Source organism: Euleptes europaea, chromosome 1 (genome assembly GCF_029931775.1).
Source record: "Euleptes europaea isolate rEulEur1 chromosome 1, rEulEur1.hap1, whole genome shotgun sequence".
Classification (NCBI taxonomy): domain Eukaryota; kingdom Metazoa; phylum Chordata; class Lepidosauria; order Squamata; family Sphaerodactylidae; genus Euleptes; species Euleptes europaea.
Genome location: NC_079312.1, coordinates 144,650,158 through 144,667,751, shown reverse-complemented (window position 1 = coordinate 144,667,751; position 17,594 = coordinate 144,650,158). Strand labels below are relative to the sequence as shown.

At 45.4% G+C, this 17,594-nt stretch overlaps 1 protein-coding gene across 1 annotated transcript in view; it reads right to left on the bottom strand.

The window, feature by feature from the left end:
• SMURF2 (SMAD specific E3 ubiquitin protein ligase 2) overlaps positions 1–17,594 on the bottom strand; it is a 141,231-nt gene that overhangs the window by 67,755 nt on the left and 55,882 nt on the right. The window contains exons 2-3 of the mRNA XM_056851890.1: positions 10,429–10,467; positions 5,742–5,850 (exon numbers count right to left, since the gene is read on the bottom strand). Coding sequence (XP_056707868.1) covers positions 5,742–5,850; positions 10,429–10,467 — 148 coding nt within the window. The remainder of the gene's footprint in view (positions 1–5,741; positions 5,851–10,428; positions 10,468–17,594) is intronic.

Sequence of the window (17,594 nt, the reverse complement as noted above, 5' to 3'; positions counted from 1 at the left end):
AGTAGGTAAAATACAGCTTTCCTGAAAAAGCCCACTTGTTGATCAGGTTGAATATACTGCCTCCAGAACATAGAGCAGAAAGTCAAAACAAGAAGAAGGAAAAGAAGAGTTGGTTTTTATACCCCCCTTTTCTCTGCTATTAAGGAGTCTCAAAGCAGTTTACAATCACCTTCCCTTCCCCTCCCCACAACAGACATCTTGTGAGGTAGATGGGGCTGAGAGGGTTTTGAGAGAACTGTGATTAGCCCAAGGTCACTCAGCAGGCTCCATATAGAAGAGTGGGGAATCCAATCTGGTTCTCCAGATTAGAGTCTGCTGCTCATGTGGAGGAGCAAGGAATCAAACCCGGTTCTCCAGATTAGAGTCCACCACTCTTAACCACTATGCCACGCTGGCTCTCCTTTTGCCAACTTTACTTCTCTATTTATCACCAAATTGATCTAACCTATGTCATGCTAGGTTTTAAAACTGTTGCAACCTTATGTACTGGAAAACTTGCAGTGGAAAATGAGAAAAATGCACTGTATGGTATTTGGTCGACATATAAATTGATATCTATTGGACAATTTCAATTCAGGGATGCCTCAGTTTTTCTCCTAGTTCGAACCCCAACCAGACTGAAAAATGGAATCTGTAGACAAATTTCAGAGTCTCATCCCTACAGCCCTCTCATCTCAACTTCAATTAGAGATCATGTTAATTGTTTGTGGCCTGGTAATACTACAAAACCATGTCAGAAGCATGTTGATCTCCAGATACTTTTAATATAATTTAAATATTGTTTTACAAGCACACCACAACAAGCCTACTTTACATTTAGATACAGTTTCTTAGGAGGATGGAGAGGATTTTGAATGTCAATTAGGGTCTTTAAGTACCATGAAGTACAATAGATTGTTCCTCCCATTAATACTACTTAAAACACATCTTCAACATTTGTCCTCCATAAGGTGAAAGGAAATTAAAAGGGTTTTGTAATATCAATTCAAATAATTCCATACAGTTGCCCCTTCCTCTGGTTGATCACCAATGTTCAGCAGCCACAGAGATGACGTGGGCATTTTGCCATTGAGACCTTATTATCCTTGGTTTGCAAGCTACTTCCCTTAACAATGAATGTGTCATCCATCAGTTGGAAACTAGCATTCCCATGCAATATTGTGTTGCTAGGGTTAACACTATAACACTTTCAGAATCCACTATATGATTATTTTCAGAAGAGTACGGCAAATAATCTCAGATTTTCGGATTAATTACCAACATGTGGCAGAAAACTTCATGCTACCTTTACTATGGTATTTCTGCAAAAGGAAAGGATTACTTAACATCGGCATTTCACAGATTGCTTAGGACTTATGTGAAGCATGGTAAATTTACAACATTTAAATCCCATGAATAAAGTAAACAAAAAGCTCCCTACCTTGAATACTACAAATTTACACAAATAGCAGCTTGTGTGAAATACCTTAATTACTTGGATCGAAATACAAGCATTTCTACATCAACAGAGCAAAAAGGACATTGTTCATATCAGAAAAAAAAAATCACATCTAATACTTCTAGACAAGGAACAGCGACAGCAACTGCCTTTGTATCTCTTTATTTATTTATTTTGAGGGATGAATGTGTGTCCGTTGGCATCCCATGATTTACCATCCAAAATCTAGAAGATACTGCCATTTATCATTCTGTAGTACCTTGCCCTGACCTAAAAGTGCACATGCATGCAGATGCTCTTCAACAAGTTCTCTGTTACTTTGAAGGAAGGGACACAACCAGTTTGTATTCCGTTGATCACAGCAGAAGCAACCCCTGGACAAGGCTGAATGCGATTTGGAATATTTCCCCAACTTTTGAAAGCATTTAATTATATAAAGAAACAGCAGAAGCAGAGCTGCAGTCCAGCATTCTTGCTCTAAGGGAAGGGCATCTTGGATCTTTGGGTGATTTCTGCTACATGCTTGGGGAGGCAGGAATAACTTTCACTTCCTGTCCTCCTAGGTGGGAAATGCCCAGAAGCTCAGTTTCTGTCCTGCCTCTGTTGGGGAGAGCAGCATTGTGAGCAGCTCCGGCTTGCCATCTTACCTTTTAGGGAACCTAGGCTTCTTTCTGTCTGCTTCGTGTCCTTCTCTTGTCCCTTTCTATTGTCTAACAAAAAACGTCCAAGTCCCACACCACCAGGGTAATCAGGATCCTAGAAGTACACGGATTTCTAGTAAATCTAGAAAAGACCAGCCTCACTCCCACTCAACGGATGCAGCACCTAGGGGTAGTGATAGACTCCAGACTAAACTTCCTATTCTTACCCTCAGAAAAGGTACTAAAAATCTCCAAAAGGATGAAGTCCATAGTCAGGTGCAGTTCAACCCACCTAATGTCACTAGCGAAACTACTAGGGTCCATGATTGCCTGTATTGGGGCAGTTCCGTGGGCTCGGTTTCACTCTCGCCCCCTGCAGTGGTTCCTGCGACCCTTCCAGATGGACATCATCCTCAAGAGGGACAAGTCGATCATCTTGCCAGCCCAGCTCCACTGGGATCAGCTTTGGCGGTCCAGACAATCGAACCTTTCCAAAGGCCAATCCTACTTGATCAAGGAACATCTGCAGGTGTTTACAGACACCAGCCTGGAAGGTTGGGGCGCAACCCTCAACAACCAGATAGTGCAGGGTCGGTGGTCAAGCGAGGAAAAGAGGCTTCACATCAATCTCCTGGAGCTCAGGGCAATACAGCTAGCCCTTCTTCACTTCGAGCCCAGTCTTCATCAACAACAAGTCTTGGTGCGCAGACAACACCACAGCCAAGGTGCACCTAAACAAACGGGGGGGGGGGGAGATCATCCAAACTGCATTGGGAAGCCACAAAGCTACTAGTCTGGGCCGAGGAGAACCTCCTTTCACTGCAAGCGGAACAGACTGGCTCAGCAGGAAGCAGTTGGACGAGGGAGAATGGTCGCTCAACAAGACAGTCTTCTAGAGGATAGTGCAGAAGATGGGTCATCCATCAGTGGACCTCTTCACCTTGGGGGAGAATAATCTGTTGCCCCAATTTTTCACCCACTACTTCCATCTGAATGCCGAGGCAGTGGACGCCCTTCTGAGCCCTTGGCCCAAGGAGCTACTTTACGCATTCCCCCTGCATTCCTCCCCAAGGTTCTCAGGAAAATTTGGAAAGAGAGGGCTCAAGTGATCTTGATTGCCCCCTATTGGCCAGGGAGACCCTGGTTTCCGCTCCTCATGGAACTCTCCATCCAGGAGCCTTGGACTCTGCCAGCTGCATACGATCTCCTGTCTCAGGGCCCCTTACTCCACCCAGACCCTCCATAGCTTCACTTAACTGCTCCTAGACAGAGGTTACAGCACCGAGGTCGTTAATACCATAATTGAAGCCAGGAAACACTCCACAAGACACATATAACACCTCCTGGAGGGCCTTTGTTCTTTGGTGCAGGAGAAAGCAATCTGTCAAATCCTGGAATTCTTGCAGGATGGGGTGAAGCAAGGACTGAAGGTCTCCACTCTTTGAAGGCAGCTCGCTGCCCTGTCTACAGTCCTATCTGCCGTGGAAAAGGTTCCTCTCAACGCACACCCACACATAGTCTCTTTCATCAAAGGAGTTGCCCAAATAGCCCCTCCGGTCCTTCATCACTTCCCGACGTGGCGTCTCCACTGTCTTGTCAGCCCTCACTAAACTGCCATTTGAACCCATCAGGGATATTTCCTTAAAATTCCTCAGGATGAAAGCCATCTTCCTCACGGCTATCACCTCCACCCAAAGGGTTTCAGAATTGGGAGCCCTTTCCATCTGTCCGGGTCTCTGCATCTTTCATAAAGACAAAGTCGTGCTGAGGCCCGACCCCCCTTTCGTTCTCAAAGTTAACTCAGTTTTTCATCGGAAGCAAGAGATCCACCTACCTTCCTTCGCTCCTAATCCATCTTGCAAGAAAGAAAGAGAATGGCACAACCTGGACATCCGCAGAACCCTCAGGACATACATCAGTCGCACAGCAGCTATCAGAAAGTCATATGCTCTTTTCATTTCCATCAACAATCCTAATAAAGGGGAAAAGTCCTCAAGAGCAGCCTTTGCTTACTCCATCAAGCAGTGCATTTTCCAAGCTTATAAATCAAGCAATGTTCTGGGTACCTCCGGGCATCACTGACCACTTTATAAGAAGTGCTGCCACTTCTGCGGCATTTGACAAGCAGGCCTCTGTGGAAGAGATATGCAGGGCAGCCACCTGGTCCTTAATCTCTACCTTCATCAGGCATTACAATATCAACTCCTTTGCTTCCGCAGATGCGGCATTTGGCTGGAGGGTGTTGCAGCATATGCTAGGAGACGAGTAGTTCTTGAAGCTCTTGGAGATCCCGAAGATCCATGATGCCCTTCCCTCAGAGCAAGAACAGAGCCTTGTTTAATCACCGTGAGGGCTCCTTCTGCTCTGAGGCTAAAGGGCATCTTGCCCACCCAGAACAGAAGAATATGCTACAGGAACTCTTTACCTTAAAAAAAGAAGAAGCCTTTTTCTCTTATACTTACCTCTTCTAATACTGTTATTCCAGAAGCCTTACTTACCTGTTTGTTATAGATGTACGTTGATGTGAAATCTGTTTCCTTATTCATGTACTGTCGGCATTAAGTGTTATCTTGCCTTGTTCATTTCCATGGTTCCCTATTCCTGTCTCTAATAGCTCTTGTAGTACGAAACTGAGTTTCTGGGCAATTCCAGCCCAGGAGGACAGGAAGTGAAAGTTAGTCCTGCCTCCCCGAACATGTAGTGAAAATCACCCAAAGATCCAAGATCCCCTTTAGCCTCAGAGCAGAAGGAGCCCTCACGGTGAGTAAACAAGGCTCCATTTTCCTTGAGTTTCCTTATTAGATTGCAATACAAATAACTTCTGCTTAAATAATTAATAGCAGTGGAAAGAAAACAGTTGCCAAATTTGCATTTTCTACTTGTTTAAACAGCAGTAAGGAACACTGAATGGCTATTGTATACTTAGGTGGTATCTGGAAACTTCTGGTTGACTACGTAGCACCAGTTATTCAGGCACTGAGGTTCTGTGACACTTCAAAATTAATATGCTGTAAGAATAGCAGCTCTTCTCTTTTTCTAAAGAATATTACTATTGCTTAATTAGAATTATTTATTTACTTTATTTATAGCCTGCATACCTCACTGAGACTCAAGGCAGATTACATGGTGCAAATCAATGCAATCCAATAGCATAAGAGATCTAATAAGCAATGCAATAGGTCTATGATTTCAAACATTAGAAACAGCACCAAAACGTCTGATGTGTTATAAACAAAACACAACAGCCCAATTGATCTGATGCAAAAAACTTTACCCAGAAATTTTCATCAACAAAAACAGACGGGGAAATAAAGTGAAAAGACAACAGGGTTGAGGATGGGGATGGAAGGTAGTGCAGATATTCATCCATGTCTGTGGAAATCAGCCACCACAAGAATGACTAAGAACACTCAACTGCTTAGTAAAGCTCTTTGATAGCTACAGATGAAAAGCACCCCTTAAAAACTGTTAATTGTGCCTTAGTTTTTTAAAATGAAACTATTAATAAAAATCAATAAACGTTTGCATCTTTATCAGGCCTCAGAGTACTAGTTGTCAGAATCTACCTACTTCCAATAATTTCTGTTCTCAATTCAAAGTAATATTCTTAACTACTCAGCTCAAAGCCTAGCAACATTTTGATCAACTACATTGACACCTACAGGTCATAATGCTGATTCCACTTTGGATCAAGGGTATTCTTCACAGTATCTGTAGAATGGCATTGGCCAGATCCATCAACCACAACTTTAGCAAATGGATCAGGAAGCCCTGTTGGAAGTAAGGAAAACACATAATATGTAAACATGAAATAAAAGTATGTATCTTTACCATTATTGATTGCTATTAGTTGGCTTTCCATCGAGTTTCCATTACCTGGAAGTCTTCTTTAGCGCCTGGGGTCAGCACATGGTGAAAATGGCTGCCTTCTCCAGACCTCAGATGAGCTCTGTCTACCCTGAGTGCCCAAGCCAAAAAAGACCTCTCTCCTGGCTCTCGGTAGTTTTAATACTTCCCTTTCTCCACCCACTGACATGGTCAAAATGGCTGCCTTCTCCAGACCTCAGATGAGCTCTGTCTTCCCTGAGTGCCCAAGTCAAAAAAGACCTGGCTCTCAGAAGTTTTAATCCTTCCCTTTCTCCACCCACTGACCAGGTTAACCTGGGTCACAGAAGCTTTTCCCGGAGCTTCCAGGAACTTTCTTCCTGGAGCCCTTTCTAGCATTTTAAAACCTCCAAGTCTCTGATCCCTGCTTGGAGAAAAAGAGGGGGAGAGCTTGACACACTGCTTTGTCTCCTGATACCTCCATCTGCATTTCTAACAAGGTGGCTGAGATGGGGCCAGGAAGCACTTGCCATGCCTCCCACCTTCCTCCTGCCCAAGAAAGAAAAAAAATGGTTAAAAGGTTCCCTCTAAACCTCAAGGGAAAAGAAGCTCATTTCTTCGCACCTTTCAGAACAGACAGGATTCACTTCGCTTTCCTGTAAGGAGATAAACAAAGGAAGCCCATCTCTCTTTTTTTTTTTTTAGTTGATTTTACCACACATGTAATTCAGAGTTTGTTTATTTGGGCACACGGCATGGGAACCTCAAGACAAGCAGTTGTCATAAATACCAAAAGAAACTTGGCTGTTTACAACTGTTTTCACAAATCAAATACTAAGAAGAATGGGAACTTTCTTTAGCTCCAAAATCAACACACCTGGGCACTCTTTGAAAGAGCTAGCTATGCCAAAGACTAAGGAATGCATACAGCCATTACTAATTTACAAATATTTTGTTGTACCCAAAACCAAAGCAGGGCCTTTAATAATTTCACACCCAATTCTCCAGAGGGAAAACACTGCTTACACTATACGGCAGTTCTCTTTTCAACTGCGTTTGTATCAAATTCCCAGGTTGCTTTTTGAATTCTACAGTTTTCTTCCATTTCTCTGCCTTTTGTGTCTAGTCACTTTAGTTTGCAAACCTGAGGTCAGGGCCAGTTTTTCTTTATTGATATGAGCCTCTTCTGGAGACAGTGCTTTCAAAAGCAGGCCAGTGATTAATGTAGGGTTGGGTCCAAAGGTGCCCTTGCATTTTCAAAACGCACTTCTGCACACACAAGAGGAGGACAGAAATGTTTTTTGATTTCCCAAGGGACTCTTAATCCTTAAGGGCAGTTCTTCTGGTAGTATGATGAACTGCAGAAAATCAGAGAGGTGGGAAAAATCCATTTCCACATAAATTCATTCAAGTGAGAATGTATGTTCTGTGGTAACAGCTTCTGAAAACAATTGTTTGTTTGTAAGAAGTACATGTGTGCAGCCCTTTTGATTGTTGCATTAGATTTTAGGTACAGTTAGAATATATTAGTGATCCTCTTTTACATTCTGATTCTATAAACAAGAGTTTCATAACATGACATGAATTATTCATTACAAAATGCTTCCATCATAATTCTGCGCAATTGACATGCCAAAAAACAATATTATAAATGCAATGGCACAATCAATATCAATATCAACACTTGGATCACATCCAGGTACTGATATTGATATTGATTGTGCCATTGCATTTATAATATTGTTTTTTGGCATGTCAACTGCCAATGAATATATATATCAAATGGATATATTCCCACTAAATCCACAGTGACTCTATCAGATTATTATAACAGAGCTCCCTGTCAACAGGCTGGATGCCACAGTACCTTGGGAAGAAGATTATTGATCTTCCCCACTCTCCTTTCCTCATAGGGGTTACTTTCTGATCATGGGAAAGTTTATTTCCAAGGTCACATGACTGTTTTTGTGAAAACCATGTGCAGTGGGAAGGGGGCAAAATCATCCTGCCTCTATCAACAAAGCTCCATTGATGTCTATTCCCCTTTTATTATATGCTGATGATACAGTGCTTCTATCGTGCACCAAAACAGGTCTCAACCGTCTCTTGCAAATTTTTGCTTAGAGAAGAGTCTAAAAATCAATTATGAGAAAACTAAGGTAATGGTCTTCTCAAGGATCTGGAACCCCATGTCTTGGAGAGTAAATGGAAATTCCATCAAACAAGTGAAGTCATTTAGGTATCAACTTTCAATTTAATCTTAATTGGTCAATGAAGTTGAAGCAGTCTCAAAATATGCTTAAATGAAAGACAGGCACGTTGCTTAAGTTTTTTTCACTCCCAAGGAGGGCAATTTGTGCCAGCAGCAATCCATGTTTTCAAGGTAAAGCTACTCCCTCAGCTCCTATGTGGGATCTCCATTTGGGGAACAGGGAACATTAACAGCCCATTCCTGAGCTGAGGGCGTACACGGACGGCAGGGAAGAGGCTCAGCCATGCCTCCTTCTAAGATATTTCGTGTACGCCGCGAAACAAAAAAAAAGCCGTCTCTCGGCTTTTTTTTGTTTAAACTGGGCCTTTCACCCCATAGAGAACAGCGCAGCAACGCTGTTCCCGGCACCGGCGTACTGGTGCGAATGGGGACAGGAAGCAGCCTAACCGGCGGCTCCTCCCCCCGGCCCACCACAGGAACATCCCCCCGCACTGGCGCGGCCATTGTACACTGCGGCCTCCGTTACAGAGAGGCTGTGCCGGCGGCGGTGCGTGGTGCAGCTCTGCAGCGTTTGGGCACCGGCAGAACTGCCCTCCCTGCCAGTGTAAGTGCATGTAATCGCCTAAAGAGATTCGTCCCAAATCTTAGGAATGGGCTTTAAATCTATTGAAAAAACTCAATCACGCTTTGTGAGGCAGCTGCTAGGTATCCCCAAATGTGTCGCCTACCCGGTGCTATGTCTAGAGTTGGGATTAAATCTCTTACAGCCCATTCCTGAGCTGACAGCGTACGGAGATGGCGGGGAAGAGGCTCAGCTGTGCCTCTTTTTTCGTTTCGCGTACGCCGTTAAAAAAAAAAAAGCCGTTTCGCGGCTTTTTCTGTTTAACCTGGGGCTTTTGCCCCATAGGGAACAGCGAGGCTGCGCCTGCTAAAAAGCAGGCGCAACACCGTCGTTCCCGGCACCAGCGTACCGGGCCGAACCGGGATAAGAAGCCGCCCAACCGGCGGCTCCTCCCCTAGGCCCGCCCCCGGAATGCCCCTCCTGCGTTGGCGCAGCCACCCTACACTGTGGCCTGTGCCATGGAAAGGCTGCGCCGGCGGAGGGGCGAGGCGCGGTTCTGTGGCGCTTGGCCGCCGGTGGGACTGGTGTCGCCACCAGCATAAGTGCGTGTAAATCCATATTATATGCACTTACGCTGGCAGCGAGGTCACGCCTCCTCCTAAGGGGTTTCAGCCGAAAACCTTAGGAACACGCTGTTAGTGTCTAAGGCATGGTTGACTATATTTAAATTCTGGCTCCGCTTGCATTTCAGAGCCACAGAGGCAAGTCTAGTTTGGCAAATGCTCTCTGACAGTTTCCAGTCATCTTTGAGAGCGCGTATTGTTCAGAAAATCAAATCAATAGGAATTCCCTTTGAGTCCCTTTTTCTCTTAAATGTTCAAGCTTTTAATGTGCTAAAACAAAGACTTTTAGATATTGAAAGTCAATCTGTATATTCTAATGCTATAAGAACATGTTCACCATTGTATTTTGGCATTTACCCGGTTCAACACAAGCTACCAGACTATTTCTCAAATTTGACCTCTCCAATGCTAAGACGCCAGTTTATGTTGGCTCGCTTAAACCTACTCCCGACAGCTACGACTAGAGGCAGATACACTAAAACTCCTTATGAAGAGAGACTCTGTATTTGTACAAACAGACAACCTGAATCGGTAGCCCATGTCCTATTATACTGCGACTTTCATGTGCTCCCGTGAAATTTCTGCTACCATTACTCAAGGATAGTCTAGCCCAAACAGATGTGGGCTTAGTGCGCTACCTATTAAGGGACAGGGACCTGCATATAACACTGATGGTAGCAAGATTCCTGGAAAACTCTCTAGGAGCGCTGTGCCAAGCTCCTCCACAGAGCTAAGCACTATTGAATGAACTACATAGCACTAAGAATTACAGATTTTAACTATTCCATTGATATTTTATCATTTATATACTGTATTTTAATGACTGATTAATGTACTTAAAAGATCTATGCCAATAAAGGTTTGAATGAATGAATGAAAAGCTCCTCTTTTCCCCTTCTTACTGCATCCTCCCAATCTGTGTGGTTTACTAGATCATGAGAGTCTCATGACCCTAAGAATAAATTTGTCTGGTTTCAGAAAGAACTGCTGGGGGGAAGAGAATGTGGGAAAGATCACCAGTCTTTGCATCAATGGATCACAGTGGTTTGTTTATGGCAAGGAATACAATAAAGAGACAATCAAACATTACACTTCATACAATACAGATATAAAAAGTCTTTACTTACGGAAAAAGTCCTTTTTCACCAAGTTTTTTGCACACAGAACTATAAAGAAGAACAAAAGAAGACATGTCATGAAGCTGAGTTTCTTTAACTTTTCATCTCCACAAATAGATCACAAGCCATTGCCAAGGGGTACAACCTAACAACTATGGCACCTTGAGACTAACATACTGCCACACACCCCTCTCTTCCAGCACTGCCAGTCATGGCAGCCAAAAGGTAGACTGTCCCATAAATAATCAGGCACTGTACAATTCCCACAGACTCCCTCCTTTCCCAGATCTGTTAGAGGTGGAGGAATGAGCTAATTGAAGCTTACATAGCTATATATTCCACTAAAGCTCAGTGAAGATACCTAGAATGGGGCAGATTATTATAGCCATCAAAAGAAAAGATTATCTAGCAGCGTGATCTGTTAATCCCCATATTAGTTGACATTTCAATAGCCATTAAAGAAGTATGTACTTCGTTTGTCCGTCTCCCTCAAGTGGGAATAGAGAATATCCAAACCAGAGAAGCTGCTTCGATATAAGTAAGGCTGGAGAAGCAGAATGCACTTATAGGAGGGCTTCTGGTGGCCAAGGGAATTGTGGAAGGTGAGAGGGAGAAAGGTTTTGAGAAGGTATGAGAGAATTCATGGGCACAGACGATGGAAAGAACTCATAATTGTTTATTTACTTAATTTATACCCTTTCTCCCCAATGGGGACCCAAAGCCAGTGCAATGTAATGGTTAGAGTGTCCAACTAGGATCTAAGAGAACAAGGTTTGAATCCCCCCCTCTGCCATGGAAGCTTTCTGGATGACCCTGAGCCAGTCAGAAACTCTCAGCCTAACCTACCTCTCAGGGTTGATGTGAGAATAAAATGGAGAAGAGAACAACATAGGTCACTTTGGGTTCTCATTGGGGAGAAAGGCAGGGTATAAGTAAAGTAAGTAAAATGGTGTACATCATTCTTCCCTCCTCCGTTTCATCCTTACCAACCCTGTGAGACAGGCTAGGCTGACAGTGCAAGAATGGCCCAAGCTCGGCCAGCAAGCTTCCACTGCAGAATGGGGATTTGAACAAGGGTCTCCTAGATCCTAGTCCAACATTCCAAACACTATGGGGTTTAACGCACGGCCAATTTGTCTCGCTTTTGTGCCTTAATAGTAGCGAATCTCCGTGGTCCACACGCACGACCGTCCAAGTGCTGCGCATCGGACCCACCTTAGTAGCGAATTAAGGCAAAAAAAACCGGGTTAAGCAATCCCTGTTTTCTAGCGATCTTTTCAGTGCTAAACCGCTACTTTTTAAAAATTTCGCTACATTACTGGAACGCCGGCGTGCATGTAATCACATGACTAGCCCGCTACTAATCTCCTTTCGTTCAAGGACACGCCCCTTACTGGTCTCCCTCACATAGGCGTAAACTTTGGGGGGGCTCAAGCCCTCGAGCCACCCCCCCCCGAAATTGCGAGGGGGGACTGAGCCCCCACCCCAAGGCAAATGGCAGCTGAAGCACAGTCCTGTCCTACCTTCCTTTTGTATAGGCTGACCCGTTTTTTGTCACATTTCCTGGCCGTCCCGTCTTTTTAATTAAAATGCCCATTTTGTCCTGTTTTGAATAAGCCCAGCCAGTTTTGTTGCCTCGCCCTCACAACACAGCTTTATTTACACTCGGAAGAAAAAGGCACAACTTTCCAGCTTTGGGTGGAAGCAAAACGTGGTCCGTCAATCTGATCAACGTGTGTTCCCATCCGCTGTGCTGTTGCGAGCCTCTGAAGTGGCACGCTGAAAAATGTACAAGGCTTTCCTTCCCCTCTCCTCTGGGCTGGCCACCTCGGGATCATAGCAGCTAGTTTCCAGGTGTGGGTGGAAGCAAAGAGGTGAAGTCGGGATGCACTAAAATGAATGACAGGCTAGCCGATTAGAAACAATGGGAGAGGATGCATAGCCTATTGAAGGAGCCTGGATTGCCAATTGCCTTGCATGAGCTCCATTGAAATACATTACAGCACAAACAGAGTTGCAAAGAAAATGTGGAATGGATTTTCCAGTAAGATATCTAAACCCAGAGCTCTGGGACTGGAATGACAGCCCATGGGACTAGCACAATCCATCCTGTCATCCACACCAGCTTCTACTAGTGAGTTCGTTTGCAATGCCTGTAAACTTCTGAGGTATGCTAGCTTCACCAGATTGTCGGTTTTCGAACATCTCAGCAAAAAAATACCCACATCTTTTTTTCAGTAGCACCAACGCACCTCCCTCACTCTAGTATGCATTCCACTGCCCCACTCCAAAAAGCCATTTTATGCCTGAGAAGATCAATGCTTAACAGGTTGAGACGATGGTATACCGGAACGCTGGTGTTCCAAGAAAAAAAGGGGAGAATCGCCCTTTGATTGGATAACCCCTCAGCCAATCCTTGGGCGATGTCACTCCCCTGCTATCCCGCACTGCGAACTATCCCACATTATATGGTTGGTTCAAACGCACGGGGAGCCTCCAGCAGCTACTTGTTTCAGACTTAATGTGGGATAGGCTGGCGTCATGCGTTTGATTATCCAGACTTAAATATTGTGGGATTAAAATATTGTGAGATAACAGAGGAGCAAACCAGGAACATTCTGCCCATGTGTTAATCCCCTATGACACACTGGCTCCCAAGCCTGTTGCAAGCCTGCTATCAATGTAAGCCAGATGCTCTGGCCATTTTGACTTAATCCTATTTAGTTCTTAATAGGACATCCATAGGCATCAGCCATGACCCTGTGAAGACAATTAGAGACCATTTTAATAAATAGTTCTCCAAGAAAACTTATTTTGTAAACTGTAATAATTAGAGACTGACTAGCCAAATACTATTGTTACTGAAGTTACAACATACATCAAACATTTTGGGATTCGCTTTTTCTAAAGATCTGAAACCTATACAAATCTACCACCTTTTTTTCTATAACCACCACAAAAACAACAACATGCAGAGCACTCTTTAGATTCTTCTCTGGAATCCTGGTTTTCAGAATCACTCTCCAAAACACTACCTCATTATCCTGGACATATGGAAACAGAAACTGATTTCTCCCTTCTCCCTCAATGTCTAACAGCAAAAAGTCAAATTGGGACAGCACCCACAAGTCATACTGAAGACTAACTAGGGGAAAAGATTAGTTTGGGAAGCTGAACACACACAATAATATCTTTCTTATCAAGATAAAGCTGCTGCAAGCAAGCCTATAGTTCAGTGGTTAAAATACACAAGAGCATCATCTCATGAACAGCTGATCTGAGCATCCTATGTCACTGACAATTTGCATATAACTTCCCTGAATACAGAAGATACTACATTTTTACACTTTTACAATACATGTTTTACACTTATTCTCCAATTTTCTTACTTATGAGAACTTAAAGGCAATAACATTTCCTTTGAAGTTGCTTCCCTCTTTCTAATCCTTTAGTATTTTGGCATCATATTTAAAGGTTCAGCATGTCGGCTAAACTGAGATTCTCCGAAGTCTGCCCAAAATTGTTGGGCCACATGAAAATGCGTTGTGATTTTAGGCTTACCCCTGCTCTAGTGTTCAACTAAAAAATTTTAAAAGGTCATTGAACATGTTATGGCCTCTGAACAAACAATGTCAAGTACACTTAGAGGTAAGCTATTATGGCTCAATTGACTATATTCCAGTCTTGTGACTCTGCAAGTGTCTTGTTGGTTTTCAGAAACTAGACATCTTTCCATAAATAATCAGAACTATTGTTCTGCAATTTCAAAGCACTGGTTTGCTTTATGTAAGCTCTAGACCTGCGGCCCCCTTAAACAGACTTCAGCAGGCAACCAATCCACAAAAGCAGTTTTATTGGGTAGAATCGGCAGGTTTCAGAAGCCATATTCAAAAGGACACTAGTAAGGGTCAAAGGCAAGGTACATAGCATATATGGAAGAGCAAAAGGAGATAACCGGTTACCCAGGCACCCCCCCCTCCAAGAGGCAAAAAGGAGTACTTGGCGATTCCCACAGTATGGGAATCTATGAAGACTAAACATGGGGCATAGACTGGCCTTGGACAGAATAGCACTATAGCACCTGGAAGCAGCACAGTCTCACTACCGCATACCATCCTCATGGCCTGCTCCTGACATTCTGCCCCCTAAAGACCCCCCTTCACCCTCCCACCGTGGGTGAGGTTAGGTGGCATGGAATTCTTGTACTAAGCGGGGGGCGGAAACATCACAGGCGTGCACCCATTCATCCTGGGCAGGACTAAAATGTTTCCAGAGGACCAGGTACTGAAGGGAACCGTAGCGAATGCGAGAATCCAGTATTTTAGCTACTTCACAATGCTCCTCCCCCCACCACCTTTTCAGGCACTTCGGGTTGTGGCTCAGGATGCCATTTTTGGGAAGGAACATACGGTTTTAAAAGACTGACATGGAACACAGGATGAATTCTTTATAGAGACTTGGGCAAGGAGAGTTCCACAGCCACTGGATTAATAATCCGGGAAATGGGGAACAGACCCACATACTTGGCACTGAGTTTATCGCACGGGCGGGTGGATCGTAGGTTCTTGGTGGACAGATAGACGAGATCCCCCACTTTGTATTCCTTACCGGGGGAGTGATGTTTGTCAGCCTGAGCCTTGTAACACTGTTTGGCTTGCTCCAGATTTTTAACCAGCCATGGCCAGGTTGTTTGAATTGAATGTACCCATCCGGCCACTTCAGCTCCCCCCTCCTCCTCAGAAACATCGACATGACCAACAGGGCCAAACTCTTTACCATGGACAACCTGGAAAGGGCTGAACCCTGTGGATTGGTGAACCGCATTATTATAAGCATATTCAGCAAAAGGCAACAGGTCTACCCAATCATTTTGATAGTAATTAACGTAACAGCATAAATAGCATTCCAACACCGCATTCACCCGTTCAGTTTGACCATCTGTTTGGGGATGGAAGGCACTAAACAGTCCTTGTTCCACTCCGACCAATTTGAGAAAAGCCTTCCAAAATTTGGCCACGAAATTTGAACCCCTGTCCGTCACTATTTTGCGCGGAAAGGAATGGAGACGGAAAACATGTGACACAAAGAAGCGGGCCAATTTCGGGGTGGAAGGGATACCTGCGCAGGGTACAAGATGCACCTGTTTTGAAAACAGATCAGTAATCACCCAAAGAACTGTCTTTCCCCCACTAGGGGGTAGGTCCGTCATTAAGTCCATTGCAATTACTTCCCACAGTTTCGAGGGAGTCTCTAACGGTTGAAAAAGTCCGGGCGGCTTGCCCTGGGATCGTTTGGCTGCTGCACATATGGGGCAGCTGCGGATGAAGGAGTCCACATCTGACCGCATGCCCGCCCACCAAAACTGTCTCCGTAGCAAATGCAATGTCTTGAGAAATCCGAAATGTCCGGCGGTCTTGGCACCATGAACCAAACCCAAAACCTCCCCCCACAACACTTCCGGAACATACAATTTAGAATCTTTGTACCAAAACTCCCTGCGTTTAATTAGAGTAGCTGGAAGGGTCTGCAAGGAAAGTTCCACTTGATAACTGCGAAGAAGAGTCTCCTTAAAGGAATCAGTCAGTCCTTCCACGCCCTCTGGAGTTGTGCCGGCGGGCAGCTTGACCGGAGACGGAGCCGACACAGGTGCAGGGAGCGGCTGAACGGGGCGCTCGGGTCCCTGCACCTCGGGAACTGTGGCTGTCAGTCGCTGAGGAGGAGGAGGAGGAGGAAGCAAGATGGGCGGCGCTGCCGGCTCAGTAGGGCGTGGGGCCTCCCCTCCCACCGAAAGCGGCGGCGGTGGGGATCGGGTCTGAGAACGGTTTTGTACGGCCAAAGTGGGCAACAGACCTCATTGGGCAGGGGTGAAGAGCGACTCTGTGGGCCTATCAACCTTGGTGGGATATTGGGGAAGTCTGGATAAAGCATCAGCCAGAAGGTTTTGCCTCCCTGGTACATATTTAAGGACGAATCGAAACTGAGCAAAGAAGTCCGCCCAGCGCACGTGCTTCGCAGACAGCTTGCGAGCCCCCGTTAGGGCCTCTAGGTTTTTGTGATCGGACCACACCTCAAAAGGCACCTTGGAACTGTCTAAAAACTGCCTTTACACTGTCGGGGCATGCTTTACAGCGGCGGCTTCCTTTTCCCAAATGGCCCAATTGAGTTTGAATTGAGTGAACTTTTTAGAAAAATAAGCGCACGGATGCAGGTGCCCATCCTCCCCCCGCTGCAGGAGCGCACCCCCCATCGCTACGTCAGAAACGTCTACGTGCACTATGAATGGTTGATTGCAGTCTGGGTGCTGCAAAACAGGCTCGGATGTAAAAAGCTGCTTAAGACTATCGAAGGCGGCTTGACACTGGGGGGTCCACTCCACCCGGGCGTTGGGTAAGGTGGCTGTATTCCCCTTTCCCTCAGTCTTAAGGAGGTTCGTGATGGGTAGCGCAATCTGAGCGAAATGTGGGAGGAACACCCTGTAAAAATTTGCGAACCCGAGAAATCTTTGGACCTGTTTACGAGTAGAGGGTGGTTCCCAACCGAGCACCGCTTGCACCTTTTCAGAATCCATAGTCAGTCCCTGGTGTGAGATAATATATCCTAGGAAAGTCAATTGCTTCCTATGGAACTCGCACTTAAGACACTTTAGCATACAGCTGATTGTCTCTGAGACGTTCAACACCTCTCGAACCACGCGCACCCGAGGTGTGCCCTGACGCTTCTCAGCTGGGCGTTGGGGCTGAGGCCGGCTGGCCACATTGCTCGGCCGCGGCCAATTGCTTCCCCAGGTTCCTGCCAGCTCCTGGTTGAGCCGACGCGGGGTTCCTCCTTCTCCCCCTGACTGGTGAGGTAGGTGGGGCCTCGCTCTTCGGGCCCGAGCCCTCCCGAACGGCCAGCGGGGTTCCATCGGCTCTCGGCTCCTGGGGAGAAAATATGCCTCTTTGGGAAGGGGCTGCCGCCTGTTCCGCCTGGGATTCTGGCGTCCCTTCCCCCCTTTCCTTTTGAGGAGGCGGGAGCCTCCCATCTGGGAGGGGTGGTTACATCTGAGCGGGGTCCGGCAGGGTTCGTCTTGTGACATACACGCATGCGTGCTGGACAGGAAGAAACCGGGAAGTCGGGGGGAAACAGAAAAGTTTGCGCGTGCGCGCCTGTTCGCGTGGCGTTCTGAGCGCTAATGT